This window comes from Suricata suricatta, chromosome 7, assembly GCF_006229205.1.
Source record: "Suricata suricatta isolate VVHF042 chromosome 7, meerkat_22Aug2017_6uvM2_HiC, whole genome shotgun sequence".
Classification (NCBI taxonomy): Eukaryota; Metazoa; Chordata; class Mammalia; order Carnivora; family Herpestidae; genus Suricata; species Suricata suricatta.
The window spans coordinates 18538820-18555930 of record NC_043706.1 but is presented as its reverse complement, the minus strand read 5'-3'; the positions used below and the strand labels follow the sequence as shown (position 1 = coordinate 18555930).

Sequence of the window (17111 nt, the reverse complement as noted above, 5' to 3'; positions counted from 1 at the left end):
GTGTCATGCTAAGCGAAATAAGTCAGGCAGAGAAGGACAGAAACCATATGTTTGCACTCATAGGTCTAACAGGAGACCAGGAGAAACCTAATGGAGGACCAGGCGGAGGGGAAGAGGGAAAGAGAGTTGGGGAGAGAGAGAGGGACGCAAAACCTGAGAGACTATTGAATAGTGAAAATGAACTGGGGGTTGAAGGGGAAGGGGGAGGGGGGAAAGAGGTGGTGGTGATGGAGGAGGGCACTTGTGGGGAAGAGCACTGGGTGTTGTATGGAAACCAATTTGACAATAAACTATTAAAAAAAAAACCATACAAAAAAAGATCTATTCCTTCTGAGTAAGAATATATAGTCATGCTTTAACCACAGCTAATAAAATAAAGACACCAGTTAATAAATACCTAGTTGTATATGGAGCACTGATAAATTACTATCAGGAATGTACCTCCATAGGGAATTGCCCCTGATGGGCCTTTCTAAACTGACTTAGTTAGGAACCCCCTTTTCCGTGTCATTTTTACCTTTACCCCACATTCACCCAATTCTGTGGGACATGGTGATAGATTAGAATTTAAAACAGTAAAACCTGCAAAGCTCACAAAGTAAAATCTACACTTGAAACTGAGGTTACTCAGGCACTTGGGTGACTCTGTCAGTTGAGTATCTGACTTGGGCTCGGGTCATGGTCTCACAGTTCATGAATTCAAGCCTTGCATCAGACTCACTGTTGTCAGCATAGAGCCTGCTTTGGATCCTCTGACCCACTTTCTCTTTGCCCCTCCCCAGTTCCCAGTTCGTGTTCTCTCTCTCTCTCTCTCAAAAATTAACAATAAAAAAAATGAACTTGTCGTTAGTTTAATAAAGAAACTGGGGCTAATCAGGAAGTACTATAGTAAAGTGCATCAGTATAGTGCTAGAGGAGAGGCCATAGTGGAAAGAGGATAGAGCTACAGACCAGCTAGTTGAGTGGTGGTAATAAACTGCCTGAGCTCTCTGGACTTCCCTTATGTAATCTGTTAAATGGGATGAATAATATTACCTCACAAGACTGTCTTGCCCATTGAATTTTAAAAAGTATGGGAATAAGATTAAAGGATTGATAAACAGTAAAGTTCTGCAAAAATGAATGTGGTTAGCCTATAGTCAGAGGAGTGAGCACATAACATTATTTTCACTGTCTGGTCAGAATAATCCTGATGGGATAAAAGTCGGAGACTTCTAAGAAAGCTTCCTGTCATGAAAATTTCATATTTAAAATTGGCTTGACCAATAAAGAAGTAATATCACTCTCCCACCAAGATGAGAAATGTTTTATTCTGATCATAGTACAGATACGATTTTGAAATAGATGTTTGCAGTTGGTTCTTTGGGACAGCTCTGCCATTTTTTGACCTGTTAGTTCTCATAGTATGCTTAAATGGTGAAAAGAAAAATTGTATCTTGAGGTTATTGTAACTACCTTTCCTGTTTGTTGAGACTGCATGTGTGTGATTATTTAACCCCTGGAAAGAGGGCCATGAAACGCAGGGATCATGGGTGAATCACGAGAGCCTTTTCCAAAAGGCAACATTTATTTTCAAGTGTTTAGCCGAGACAAGGATTTCTCTCCAACGTACCATTCATCATCCTCCTTACTCACTGTAAAATCAATCTGTTCTGTTTGTATGACATAAACAACAAGTCATTTCTCAGGAATGAGGCAGACCATATGTGAAGGTGTTTTGGAAAAGCACAATAGGGAATACGCCAATCAAAGTAGCATCTGCATTTTATTTCAATGTCAAATCACATGTGTGTTATAAAAAAAGAAAGTGGATCACTTTTATTAAAGAATAACTTTCCTGTTGTGATGTTTATAGTTAACTCATACCTTCCCTGAGCAACACATTCAGGTCAGCAGCATAAATGACTCACTGAGAACACGCTGTGTGGCCGCTGACATGTGAGTTTTACAGACACGGGGGCGTCTGCCCGCTCCCCACCCCCCCTCCCGGCGGAAGAAGACAGGCAGTAATTCATTACATGCATTTCCCCCAGAATTAGCACCTTCTACTCAATGCATTGATGAATATCACAGCAGCTTGCAATTGCTAGAAACAGGAAACTGTAAAACAACTCGCAAAGTTCTAGGGAGAATTTATTTTTTATAATTGGGACTGGATTAAGACGGAAAGAAAGTAGGTTCTAGTCCCATTTCCATTACCTATTAGCTGTATGACTTAAGGCAAGTCACTTAACTTCTATTGGTCTCAACTTTATACTTGTATAAACTGACAGGGCTGAACCAAATAATCCCCAAGATCCCTTTCTGCTTTAAAAGCATGTAATTCTCTGGTCACTTACCCACCTAATCATATTTGAATAGCAATGGAAGCATTTTTAGATTGTCTTGTTACGGAACCTTCTTTCCAGTTGGAAGTTAGGCACCTCCGAAAACTATGTTAACTTCTTTCAACCACTGCCTTGAATCAGTCATTAACAGGGCCTCAAGAGGAACTTAAAACATAATCTGGCTTACTTATTTGGAGTAGTCACTGGGCCAAGATCAAGGTACTGCCTTAGGAAGTGGGGAATCTGATTCGCATCGCAGGCCACTGAGATTCTACAACTCTGTTTACACGGGCAAATGAGTAGTTATTTATGTAATTAATTGAATGAACATTGTAAACTTCCTCACTGAAATAAAGTTTAAAAACATTCCCAGTGGACAATATGTTTTTTGAACTGGATAGAAATGTGTGTTCTCATGGATGCATGTAACTGTATCCATAGAGGCTCATCATTGATGAGAATTTGAGGCCATCTCTAGAATATACCTTTTTAGTTTGCCTTGGCATAAAACAGTACATGTATGTGTTACCCCCAAAACTACCGTAAGGCTCCTACATCTACTGATTTCTAACAGGCTATAAATGACAAACATTAATGAGAGGTGGTAAAGGGAAGGGTGGTCATGGCCACAGGGCAGTCAAATTTAAATTATTACAGCTTAAGATTTTGGAGAAGAGAAGGAATTTCTGTTGCTACGTAACAAAATGTAAAATCTTGGGTAAGGGCTTGGGTGCCCTTGTTCAGATCACATGCCCACCCATGAACCAATCATAGTGGTCACGGGCACATGATACACATCATAGACTGACCCCCTGGGGTATATGGTTATATATTTCAAGGGGTGGAAGGGTGACTGTTATCAGAAAGGAGAGTGAGTGAAAGAATTCTTGGGGAAGAAACATGCTGATCAGGTAGAAACAATAGCCACCACAGACAAGTTGGCCCAAAGCATCTAAAGTTGTTTTGTGCATAAGAGACTCTTAAATATGGAAAACAAACAGAGGGTTTGCTGGAAGGGTTGTGGGAGGAAGGGTGAGCTAAATGGATAAAGGGCATTAAGGAGCCTACTCCTGAAATCACTGTTGCATTGTATGCTAACTAACTTGGATGTAAATTTAAGAAAATAAATTTTAGTAAAACAACAAAAAAGAGAACTAAAATGAATAAATAAATAAATAATCAAGTCAAGTTTTGTGCCATTGGCCTTTCTACCAAAGCTGCCTTCTGGACATGTCAAAGGTCTTATGTTACTCTTATTTTTCATGTAATAATTCAACAGGTATTTATTAAGTGCTTGCAATTTATCAATTATATGGCTAAGGCTAGGAGGAACGTGACAAACTTAACGTGACTATCCCTGTGTAATCTGTTACACTTCTAGTCAAATGGGAAGGAGGGACTACAGAACACCTACACAGACAACCACTGTGCACCCCGATGAGTGACAATGGAAATAAATCATGTATGACAAGTACGAAGGGATATCTAAAGTAGGACCAAATGCAATCAACCCAATACACCCAGGATAGACCTTGTGGCCCAGGAAAGATGGCAGAGACACAAACCCCACCAGGACCAGCCCAGATGACTCTCCCCTATGATCACCTGGCCCTGCCTACAGAGGGCCTAGTGGGGTTACAGTGTGCTGAAGCACACTCCCTATTCTACACACTCAGAGACAAGTCAGTTGGGTATTTTTCTGGTTGAGAAAATGCTACAGTCTCATATTTGGAAGCTTTCTAAAAAAATTATGGGGGGTACATAGATGGCTCAGTAGGTTAAGCATCTGACTCTTGATTTCTTTTCAGGTAATGATCTCACAGTTGGTGGGATAGAGCTTTGCATCAGGCTCTGCACTCATAGCATGGAGCCTGCTTGGGATTGTCTCTCTCTCCCTCCTCATTGCCCCTCCTCCCTTAAAATAAATAAACTTAAAAAAATTATAGACATATACAAACAAGATAAACTTGCATTTGACTAGCTAAAGATCCTAAAAAAATTTTTTTTAATTGGAAGCAGGGAGTCTGGATGGCTTAGTCAGTTAAGCAACTGACTTCAGCTCAGGTCGTGATCTCATGGTTTGTGGGTTCAAGCTCCAAATCCGGCTCTGTGCTAACCGCTTGGAGGCTGCTTCAGATTCTGTGTCATCTTCTGTTCCTGCCTCTCCCTCTATCTCTCTTTCAAAAATAAATAAACATTAAAAAAATTTTAATTGGAAGCTGTGAATTACTGAGGCTTTAACCACCTACCAAATTTCCCCAAATCAGCATGTTTAAATGAGGCACAGGGAAAGAGTGGAAGGGAACAAGATAGGCCATATAAGAAATAAAGAAAATGCACACATTTAAACTTGCTGCACTGTGGCACATACTTCTCATACAATGTCATAAGTATCTTTGAAGCTGAGTAGTACTGAGTAGTACTCTGTGTTAAATGCATTTTATGGGGATTTGGAGAGGATTTAGGTAAAGGCTGCCCCAATAAATGATTTACCAGCTCTAATGAAACATCAAGGAAATCGCTCAGATTGTATCTCAGACCGTTTAAAACACAAGTTTATAGAGGTCTCAGCAGCCCCCATATCCTCAATCCTCGTTTAAAAAGAAATGTTTATAGTGGTTAATTATCCCATATCACTTTTTCTTTAATGGTAGCAATTTCAAAAGAAGGGAGAGCTTGAAAGTAAATAAGTAGATATGACAACCAAAGGAGTTGGGAGAGAGAGAGAGAGAGAGAGAGAGAGAGAGAGAGAGAAGCTTGTACTCACCTTTTATTCGCCTTTCAGTAAATATTTACTGATTGTCTATTATAAGCCAGGTATTCTAGAACCAAGGCCTAGTAACCCCGGAATGACCAGATAAGAGGGTTCCTTCCTGCCTGCAGCTTTTGTTTAGTGAAAAAAAAAAAAAACAGAACTCAGTAAATAAATGAAATAACTAGAAAACATTAATTTAAACTGTGACAAGTACGGTAAAGAGAAAACCAAAGGGGGCGCCAGGGAGGCTCCGTAAATTGAGCCTCCAACTCTTGGTCTTGGCTCAGGTCATAATCTCACAATCTGTGGGTTCAAGCCCCCACCCTGGGTTCTGTGCTGACAGTGTGGCACCTGCTTGGGATTCTCTCTCTCTCTCCCTCTCACTATGTCCCTCCTGATCTCTCTCTCTCTCTCTAAATAAATAAATAAATAAACTTTTAAAAAAGAGGAAAAAAAGTAATGAGAAAGTAAATAATCAGAAGAGGTGTGGGTACCTCGTTACGTAGGGCTGTCAGGAAAGGCCTCACCAAGCAGGTAAAGTAGAGGCTGGGGCCTGCAGCATCTGCAGCTGACCATACTACTAAGAGCTAAGAGAACATTCCAGACAAAGGAAGCATCAACTGTGAAGTCCATGATGTGATGAAGGGCTTGGTATGATTGAAGAACAGAAAGGAAGATGAATGTGAGAAATAAGAAATCATCTGTGTGACCTTTGGCCTCTACCTTAACCTCTTGAAAGGATATTTTCCTCAAATTTCATTATTACTAATGCTAATAATGTTAGTTGCCTTTATGGAAAATACACATGTCAGATTTATACACATTATTTTTCAACTTTCACCATAACCACAGCATCCTACAGTACAAGGTATTCATATTCTGCTTTCATACAGGCTAAAATAATCTCTGAAAGGTGAAGCAAATTGTTTAAGGCTACAAGCAGGGGAAAAACTGGAATTCATACTCAGGTTTATCCATAAACTCTATACTCTTTTGTTTCTTTTAGTTTGTTTTGTTCAATAAATATTTGCTGAACCTGACGCTAGGAGCTGTCCACACAGAAATAAATGAAGCAAAACGCAGTAGATCATGCTTCCAAAGATGGCCACCCACTATCTGCCATCCCAGCAATGGCACCTTTCCACTCTCACATCATAAAGTGGATTCTATTCTTGCTCTGCCTGGCCCTGTGACTTGCTTTAACCAATAGGATATGGTGGGAGTCACTGGGTAACTTTGACGGCTTGGCCTTGGGATAATCTGCAGTTTCCACCTTTTCTGCTTGGAAAGGTACTACTTGGACCCCAGGCACCATGCTGAGAAGAAGCCCAAGCATCAGTGGAGAGAGGCCAGTGTAAAAAAGTGAGGACCTCAGGTGAGAGCAGGAACCAAGATTCCAGACACATGATCCCAACTGAAGCATTCAAACCAGACCACAGCTGTTTGAGTCGCCTCATAGGATGACTCAGACATGGTGGAGCAAAGGCCTTCTATGACATGCTCCTGCCTGAATTCTCAACCCAAAGAATTGCAAACAAATAAAATGGCTGTTAATGCAGGGCACTAAACCTTCAGAGATTCATTATGCAGCAACGGAGAACCAAAACACATAAGGCCCCCCCAGCCTGGTAAAGGAAAACTGGAATTCATGCTCATGTATGAATAAAATAAAAATATCTTTAAAATAATGTAAGTGTCATGAGAGAACAACAGAGAAATTTAATCTACATCAGTGTAGAGAAAGGGTGAAAAACTTTTGGTAAAGAGCTAAATAGTAAATATTCTACACTTTATAGGTCATAGTGCTTTTTGCCTCAACTACTTGACTCTGCCATTGCAGAGAAAAATGGTCAAAGATAATATGAACCCAAACTGATGTGTCTCAGTTCCAGCTAGACTTTTTTTTTTTCCACAAAAACAGATGGAGAACGGAATTTGGCCTTGGTTGGAGCTGTACTTGCCAATTCATAGTCTAGACCTACAGCGTTTCTTATATATTATGGGTTTTTTTCTAGAAGAAGTATGTATATTTCCCATCTTTGGGGCTCGTTGGTTCCTGTTCCTTCATAATGTTTCTAAAGCAGAGGCTTGAATCATGCATCTCTTGATTCAGAGCATGATTCACAAGTTAGCCTAGAGATCACACTTCAACTGCTTCAGGAAAGCATTGGTGAAAAGTATTTAAACTTTTATCCCCTAAATCCATTTAGGTAATCTCTAAACCCAACGTGGGGCTCAAACTCACAACCCTAAGATCAAGAGTCACATGCTCCTTTGACTAAGCCAAGCAAGCACCCCAACTTTTAAATTTAACTAACACTAGTGGAACGTATTAAAAATGTGACTGGATAAGCAAAATTTGAGCTGATACTGTGTTTTCCTGAAGGTAGTTCCAGGATGGGAGAAGTAGTGAACACTCTTTGGGAACTAAGTCCTATGGTAGATAATTGCCCATTGATAAAACCATTCAGGGAATGAATCTTGAGGTGGGGAGGGAAGCAGTAGTTTGGAATGGATGATTCTGAACAGCTACTCAGTCTCTTCTTCTTTCCTAGGTTACTCTATGTGTCACGTTGTCACTTCCTATTGTTCCTTCCCTCACCCTTGATGAATGCTGTCAGTGCAAAGGTCTATCACATTACCACTAAGAAGCTCCATTGCTCATTCTTCCATGTACTTTTTAAAATATTTATTCTATATATGCTTGCATAGACAGAAATACCTGTATATACACCACCAGGTAAAGAGAACAATAACTATCATCTGCTTGAATCTTAAGTAAACTAAGGTTTATAGCACATGTCCACCCTGGCCATTCTCTGAATTCTATCTCCAGATGCTACCCAAAAGTAAGTGTCACCAATTCTCTACGGATTTCTCTCCTCATGATTTGGCTCATATATTTTCTAAGAACACTTCTCCATTCGCAAGAAAACTTGGCCATCAGCCTCTCCATGTGTGTCTGTGGCACCTTGTGCTTTTTATAAAAATAGCACTATCACGTCACATTGATGTTTTTAAGCACCCATATATTTTATTGGACTATGAGCTTTCCCATTCAGGGCATATATCATAGAGCCTGTAATAGGCATGTAATCAATATTTGTTGAATAAATGAATAATAAAAGAATGGAGTGAATAAAGACATCCTTAATTCAATGAATTTAAATTTGAAAATAGAAGGACAGGGTAAGCTACTCACCAAACTGAGAATCTGTGTTGCTCCAGTTCCTCCAACTAAGATACATCCTCTGAATAATCCTCAATTTCTCCAGTTCTCCAAGCAGCTGATTTTTGCTTCACTGAGTGATCAATCAGACTTTCTCTCTTATTCATGAAATTAAAGAAATAAAAAAATAAGGTATTTTAGTTCATATCAGATAGAAAGTTTACCTGGTTCAGTGACACTTTTCTCAGAATGATTTGTAGAACCATTGATCATATAGAAGCATAATTGTCCATGGTTTTTGCATTGAAATTATTGTCTTACATTCCACATTCTCTCACTAAGTCATCAGATCTCTACTGGCAGAGACTGTCATGTTCATTTTTTTGCATTATTTCACCTGGAACAACTTTTACAAATGTGGTTGTAATTCAAAATAATAACAATAATAATAGTAACCATGGTTATGGTATTTGTAATAAGTCGGGTCTATTGGTTGCAAGTAAAGAAAATGCAGTTTAAATTAGCTTTCAGCAAAAAGGAATCTGAAGGAAAGTTGGAACAAGCATCTCACTGAGAAGAAGGAAGGAGACAGCTGAGTTTCAGGAATATGGGAGCAAAGGAAAAGGAATCAAAGGCCACCGGGACCCTTTCTCCCTGTCTGCTCTCTGCTTCAGGAGGCTACTTCATTCTAGCCACCAATAGTTTCTTAGTTCCATAACTTATGATTCTCAAAAACATATTTAAATTCAGTATCATCCTGTGTCTGTGCAATTAATTTAGTAGAACTTCAGAGAATTGCGTGACCCATGATGATGAGACAAGCAAACAAGACTGTCCCTTTGGAGAAACTGAGTCCTATAGTTCAACCAAGCATTCTTAGGAGCCCTACCATGATGGGGAGTGGGAGCTAATCTATGTGGGCTCTTCCTCCCTTATTCAATATTCAAAATAGTTCGATTTCCATTGGTGTATATATTGGGGTCTTTTATAAGATTTTATTGGGGCGCCTGGGTGGCTCAGTCAGTTAAGAAGCTGACTTCAGCTTAGATCATGATTTCACAGTTCATGGGTTCAAGCCCTGTGTTGGGCTCTGTGCTGACAGCTCAGAGCCTGGAGCCTGATTCTGATCTATCTCCCTTTCTCTCTGACCTTCCCCCACTCGCACTCTGTATCTCTCTCTCTCAAAAAAAAATGTTTAAAAAAAGATTTTATTGCAAAACTCTGCAAAAAAAAATTCATTTGAAATCCTAGTCTATGGAAAAATGAAAGTAGGCATGACTTGCATTTACAACAGAGTTCCATGAAAACTCTTCTTTATTTTTTTCTTTAGACTCTTCTCAAATGTATTCAGTTGTCATTCGTAAGAGGCAACTACCTGAAATTCCCTGATATCAGTTCATACAAGTTTTAGCACAGCTCTGTAGTTAAAATATTTTGCAATTTCAAAATGTTGCTTTGAATTCTGAGGTTACAGTAACCAGGACAAACAGAATGAAACTCGGGGGAAGAAGATGTGTCAGCAAATCTCTAGTGAGCTCAACAAGGCTACTTATTTTAATATGAAATTGACTGGTTTGATTGCCTTAAGAACAAAATCCAGTAATGACAGCCATCAATGTAAAGTACTGGTTATTCTTGCCAAGTTACCACCTCCAGGGCACTGGGCAGACACCAGACTGAAACACCACCCCGATCTTCTGGTGAAAAGTGGCCTATTTGCTTAGCCTAGAGCTTCAGCTTGAGGGATAAAGCTTCAGGTTTTTCACATATAGAGGCTAAGGAGGCACTCCCAGGGAAAATAAACATGGAGACACTACCCTTGCCCACCTTCATGGCCTCACTACATCTTGATAAGAATTCCCCAAAACAAGTTATATAGTTGTCTGGGCCCCTGATATTTTGCAACTGTTGCCCAGGGCACACATCTAGACCAGGAGGTCTGTGGCCCCACAGGACTGTACATACTTGCGTATTTTAGAAGCAGCCATCTAGAGACAACCAAGAGCTATGCCAAGGTTGAATGAGAAGGACGATCACCAACATCAAGTCACTACTTCAAGACTGAGAGAGGTAGCTGCTTCACCTAACACAGAGATACAGAGAATCAAGCAAAAAAAGAAAACAGAGAAATGGGTTTCAAACAAAAGAACAAGACAAAACCTCAGAAAAAACCCTTAATGACAGACAGAAGTAATTCACCTGACAAGAATTTAAGGTAATAGTCATAAAGATGCTCACTGAACTCTGGAGAAGAATGGATGAACACAGTGAGTACTTAAATAATGCAAGGAAACAAGAAATTACCAAACAAAACTCACAGAGATAAAGAATATTGAACTTAACGGAAAAATACATTTAACAGCAGACTGGATGAAGTAAAAGAACGGACCCAAGAGCAGGAAGAGAAAGCAATGGAATTCACCCAGATGGAGCAGTAAAAAGAAAAAAGAAGATTTTTTTAATAGAGACAATTAAGAGACTGCTGGAACAGCAAGAAGCAGAATAATATTCATAATATAGAGTTCTTAGAAGGAGAAGAGAGAAAGAAAGGGGTAGAAAATTTAAGGAAAACAATAATGTCTGAAAACTTGCCTAACCTAAGGAGGGTAATAGACATCCCGATCCAGAAATCCCAAAATTTCAAAATAAAATGAACCCAAAGAGAGTCACACCAAGACACATTATAATTAAAATATCCAAAGTTAAAGATAAAGAGAGAATCTTAAAAGCAGCAAGAGAAAAACAAATTGTTATTTACAAGGGGCTCCACAAAGGTATCAGATTATTTCTCAGCAAAAACTTTGCAAGCTTAGAAGGTAGGGCATGAGATATTCAAAGTGCTCAAAACAAAACAAAGCTAAACAAAACAAATTTGCAACCAAGAATGCTTTACCTAGCAAAGATATCATTCATATTTGAAGAAGAGATAAAGAGTTTTTCAGTTAAGCAAAAGGTAAAGTATTTGATCTCCACTAAACTGGCCTTGCAAGAAGTGTTAAAGAAAGGGATTTCTTTAAGCTGAAAAGACAAAGTACCACTTAAGAATAAGAAAGTATATGACAGTAAAAATATCACTGGAAAAGGTAAATATATAGTAAAAGTAAGAGATTAATTATTATAAAGCTACTAAGATTAAAAGCTGAACATAGTAAAATTAACTAAAACTACAATAATTAGTTAAGAAATATATAAAATAGAAATATATTAAAAGTGACAACAAAAATAAAAAATGTGTGGGGTGGCCAGTAAAAATGTAGAGTTTGGGAATGTGTTCAAATATAAGCTGTTATCAACATAATTGACTATCACATACTTAGGGTGATATATGTGAATCTCATGATAACAATAAAGTAAAAACTTACAGTAAATACATAAAAGATAAGGACAAAAGAATCTGAATATAGTACTAAGAAAAATTATCAAACAACAAAGAAAGTGAGAAAGAGAAGAAAGGAACAGAGAGGAATTACAAAAACATCCAGAAAATAATGAACAAAATGACAGTAAATACTTACCTGTCAAAAATTACTTTAAAAGTAAATAGACTTAACTTTTCTAGTCAAAAGACATAGAATAGCTGATGGGGTGAAGAGAGAGAAAGAAAGATCAACATACTAGCTATACAGTATGAATTATAAGACATGATGAAAAAAATGATACAAATCAATAGATATTCCATGCTCTTGGCTTGGAAGAATTAATATTGTTAAAATGTCCATACTATCCAAAACAATGTATAGATTCAGTGCAAACTCCATTAAAATGCTAATGATATTCTTCACACAACTAGAACAAATAATTATAACATTTGTATGTAACCACAAAAAACAGCAGAGAGCCAAAACAATTTTAAGAAAGAAGAACAAAACCAGAGGTATCACGGTCCCTGGTTTCAAACTATACTACAAAGCTATAGTAATTAAAACAGTATGGTATTGCCATAACAACAGACAGAGATAAATAGAACAAAATAAATCCACACACAGGTGGTCATTTAATTTACAACAAAGGAGATAAGAATATGCAATGAGGAAAGAATGATCTCTTTAATAAACGGTATTGTGAAAACTGAAGAGCTACATGTAAAAGATCAAAACTGGTTCACTTTCTTACACCATGCAAAAATTAACTCAAAATGGATGAAAGACTTGAATGCTAGACTTGAAAGCATAAAACTTTTAGAAGAAAATATAGGTGGTGAGTGCCTTGACAATGCTCTTAGCAATTTTTTTTTCTTTTTAGATCTTACTCCAGAGGCAAGGGAAACAGATGCAACATAAGCAAATGACACTACATCAAAATAAAAATGTTTCTGCACAGAGAAGAAAACAATCACCAAAATGAATGGAGAAGGTATTTGTAAATTATATATCTGATAAGGGGTTAATATCCAAAGTGTTAGAAGAATTTGTATAACCAAAAACAACAATAAAAATTCAGTTACAAGATGGGCAGCATATCTGAATAGATCTTTTTCCAAAGAAAACATACAGATGGCCAAGAGATACATGAAAAGATGCTCAACATCACTCATCATCAGGGATATGCATCACAAGGAGATATTACCACACACCTGTCAGAATGACTATTATCCAAAAAAAAAAAAAAATCAAGAAACAAAAAGTCTTGGCAGAATGTGAAGAAAGGAAACCCCTCATTCATTTATTTCTGGTGGGAATGTAAACCGTTTCAGCCTCTATACAACACAATATAAAGCTTCCTCAAAGAATTAAAAATAGAGGCATCATGGAGTGCCTGGGTGGCCCGGTCGGTTGGGTAACTAATTGCTGATTTGGGCTCAGGTCATGATCTCCTAGTTCATGGATTCAAGCCTATGTGCCACCAGCACAGAACCTGCTTGGGATTCATTCTCTCCCCCTTTCTCTGCCCCTCACCCATTCTCTCTCTGTCTCTCTCTTAAAAATAAATAAACTTATTAAATAAATAAAAATAGAATTATCATAGAGTCCACCTGTTGCACTACTGGGTATCAATCTGAAGAAAACAAAAACACTCATTTGAAAACACATATTTACCCCTATGTTTGTGGCAGCATTGTTTACAATAGCAAAGAGATGGAAACAACCTAAGTGTCCATCAATGGATGAATGAATAAAGAAGATGTGGTGCATATCTGTATAAAATGGAATATTACTCAGCCATAAAAAGAATGAAATCATCGCCACTTACAACAACATGGATGGAACCTATTGGTATTATGTTTAGTAAAATAAGTCAAACAGAGAAAGACAAACACTGCAATGGTCTCACTTATATGTTGAATCCAATAAAACAAAGCAAAGAAAACAAAACAAAACCCAGACTCATAAATATAGAGAAAAGATTGTTGGTTACCAATGGGGGTGTGGGGGTGGGGGATGAAATAGGTGAATGGATTGAAAAGTACAGACTTCCAGGTATAAAATAAATAAGTCACAGCATGGGGAATATAGTCAATAATGTATCAGTTTTATATGGTGACAGATGGTGACTGGACTTGTGGAAGCCATTTTGCAATATATACATGTCAAATCACTACATTGTACACCTGAAACTTACTATAATATGCTATGCAATTATATCTCAACAAATTGTTTAAAAAAGATAAATAAATCCCCTGAAAATCACTCAGTCAATCCTTGTAGTCTTCTTCATCTTTTTCAGCCTCTGTAATTCCTGTGTTGTAACAGTATTTTTTTAATGTGTATTTATTTATTTTGAGAGAGAGAGTATGGGGCAAAGAGAGAGGGAAAGACAGAATACCAAACATGCTACATGCCCTGATGCAAGGTTCAGTCTCAGAACCCCAAGATCATGACCTAGCCCAAAATTAAGAGTCAGATGCTGGACTGAGCCACCTAGGTGCCCTTGGATTTCTTTTAAAGAATATCTAAGTTGGTGAGGGGGCTGGATGACTCAGTCAGTTAAGCCTCCCATGCTTGATCTCAGCTCAGGCCTTGATCTCAGAGTCATGAGTTCAAGCCCAGCATTGGCCTCTGGCCTGGGCATGGAGCCTACTTAAAACAAAGAACCAGTTCTAATTTAATGTGCTAAAAATTCCTTCAAAGCAGTATTTTAGAAGACATAAAGTTGTGGAAATTAGTTTATGTCCAAAGAAATGAGCTCCAAAAGGAACAAAAACACAAAGAAATAAGAGTTTAAAATCCAAAACGGAGGCAAGTATGTGCAGGGCAGTCCCCAGGTAAGTACCAGGAAGTGGGAGCCTTCTTACATGGAGGAATCAAAACAATCTAGTAACCACAGACTTATATCTTGAATCTATACCTGAGAAATAATGCTTTAACTAGGACATCATCAACATTGAAAAGACAGAAAATAGATCCTGTATGTACCCTGAAACCAAAGTAATCATCACAAAAAACAAAACAAAACAAATTCCAACAGCAATGTTTTTAGAAAGATGAATATCTATACTGTAAGATATCATAAAATATCAGTGATGCAAATTTGTTCTGAAACATCACCTATTATATATTTTGTGTATGGCTACCCAGACGCTAATCCATCACAGAAATCAACAGCAAATATTAAAACATAAATTACTGAAATTCAGAATATGTTCTTCAAGTTCAAGAACTAAATATTTGGTTTGTGGGGATTGCCACTCAAATGCAACATTGTTTAGGAAGCAATGAATGACCATTCTTTCAAACACAATGCGGAATGACAGCCAAGAGTGTTTTAAAGAATTTCAAAAAATTCGAATGCATAATGTAGCACAAAGGGTTGATGAGTCATGGTCAAGGAGACGCACATTCAAGTCTTTTCACTTCTTTGGAAATTTAGATTATTTAGAGTTTGTGAGCTAATATATCTGATATATCAGAGACAATATCTGTCCTACAAAGAACACAGGATTCTTGTGAGATAATATCCATAAAATTCTTCTGAGGGTGGGAAGAATAGCACTTAAAACAGTTTAGATTATTAAGGATATAAGTACACCTGGCACAAAGCACTACATAGCACAGGTGATCAATGGAACACTTTTCATCCTTTCTTTTGCATTTATTATAGCATTTCTCTGAAGCAGTTAAGTAGAAAATATTATAGGAAGATTTATGTTAAATCTCAGAGTTGTCCAGCTCATGACATGATAAGCTCATGATAAGTTGTGTTATATAATAGAAATATAATATAATAGAAATATAATAGAAAGCAAACCCCAGGGTCACTATCTTGTTGTTCAGAGGTTTTACCTCTTAGCCATAATTCCATCCATGGCCCGTTCAGCTAGTGGAGAAGGGTGGCCAGGAGGGAGTCCAAGAGGTGGTTAAGTCTTTGTGCGGAGAAAGAGAGCTTGCAGCTCGCAGGCCAGTGGCACCAGTGCACTGGAAAGGCATTACAGCTCTAGCACAATTGAGCTGCACTTAATTGTGGTAGCTTTTTTTAGCGGTAGGTTTTTTCCCCTAAACTCTTTACAGGGTCTTTGTGCTTGACTCCAGGGAGCGCTCCCATCTGGCCAGATGAAGAGCAAGGGGATTGTTTCATCAAAAGAGAGAGACTTAGAAAAAGGAAGTTGTGAATAAAAGGCTGAATCCTGAGGATTACAAATGCTTTTGAACTGCCCTGGGAAGATCATAAGTGAGCAGTGGTGGATGTTTTAATGCCCGCCCCATGAGGGGCTCCATTTAAAAAAAAAAAAAAAGTCAGTGGAGGAAGATTTGGGGTGGAGGTACTCTGCTAAAAGGCTTGTGTTAATAAGATCACAGAATTTCAAGTCAGAAATAACAACAACAAATACCAGGTGTGTCTGAAATATCAAAGCAAATAAACATGACATCATGTTCAACTCCATCCTTGCTGTTATTATCATCCAAAAAAAAATCGTACCTCCAAATTAAACCAGCCTACATCCGGAGGCCATCCACCAAGAATACTCTTTCCTCTTTCTTTAATTCATATCTGATATGTGTATGAGAGAATTTCTCAAGACACGCTTTCCACTAGCAACACCCAGGGAGAAATAAGGGATCCATGGGTGAGTAGAATTTACCTGGAGAAAATTCTAAATTGAATAACCAATCACCTAGGCTCTGCCCCCCTAGAGGACAACTAACATTTCTGGCCACTTGAGCCCATAAGTTCTGATTGTTTTCTGGGCATGTGGTATTTGGAAAACTGACGTTCTCATGTGAAGTTGAACATGAACCTCATTGGCCCACAGCCACCCTATAAATTGCCTGGGTTAGATCCTTCATATCAATAGAAGATCTAAATTGATCCCTAGTAACCAAGCCAACATGAGAAAAAAAGAAAAACACTTAAGTTGGAGTCGGGAGGTTTAGACTTAGGTTTAGTAGGTTTAGTGAGATAATTGCCCTTGTCCACAGCACTCAGTCACTTGTTTCTGGGTGACCAGTGTGTATCTGGCTCTGTCATTTTACCACACTGACTTCACTGAGACATATTCCTGACAAGAACAAGCTCCTTCCTAAAACAATTCAGTTAAAACACCTTCCGAAAGCCTGACCCCCAGGGAAGAGCCTAATATCCCAAGCAATTGACTCACAAATTTTGGAATAAAATATTAAAAATAAAATGAAAAAGAATTCCTTTAACTGAACATGTAAACTCAGAAAATATATGGACGAATTTCAGGTTTTCTGGATGATTATATTTTTTCTCACCTTATCTATTTCAGCCTTTCTTCTAATCCCAAAGTTTAAATTCAATAATTTGTATGAAAAGTCACAAAAATACATAAAAGACTAATATTTGATCCACAATATCCTAGAAGCTTCATGAACATATCCTTTCTTTAGTTTTCCAAAGAGTGTACATAAAAGTGCATAATATCACTTAATATGTAATATGTGTAGAAGGATATGAGCTTTTT

The 17111-nt window shown here is 37.9% G+C and overlaps 1 protein-coding gene across 1 annotated transcript in view; it reads right to left on the bottom strand.

Annotated features, from left to right (window-relative positions):
• The window catches only part of OFCC1 (orofacial cleft 1 candidate 1), a 284782-nt gene that overhangs the window by 121251 nt on the left and 146420 nt on the right, over positions 1-17111 (bottom strand). The window contains 1 exon segment of the mRNA XM_029943141.1: positions 8285-8409. Coding sequence (XP_029799001.1) covers positions 8285-8409 — 125 coding nt within the window.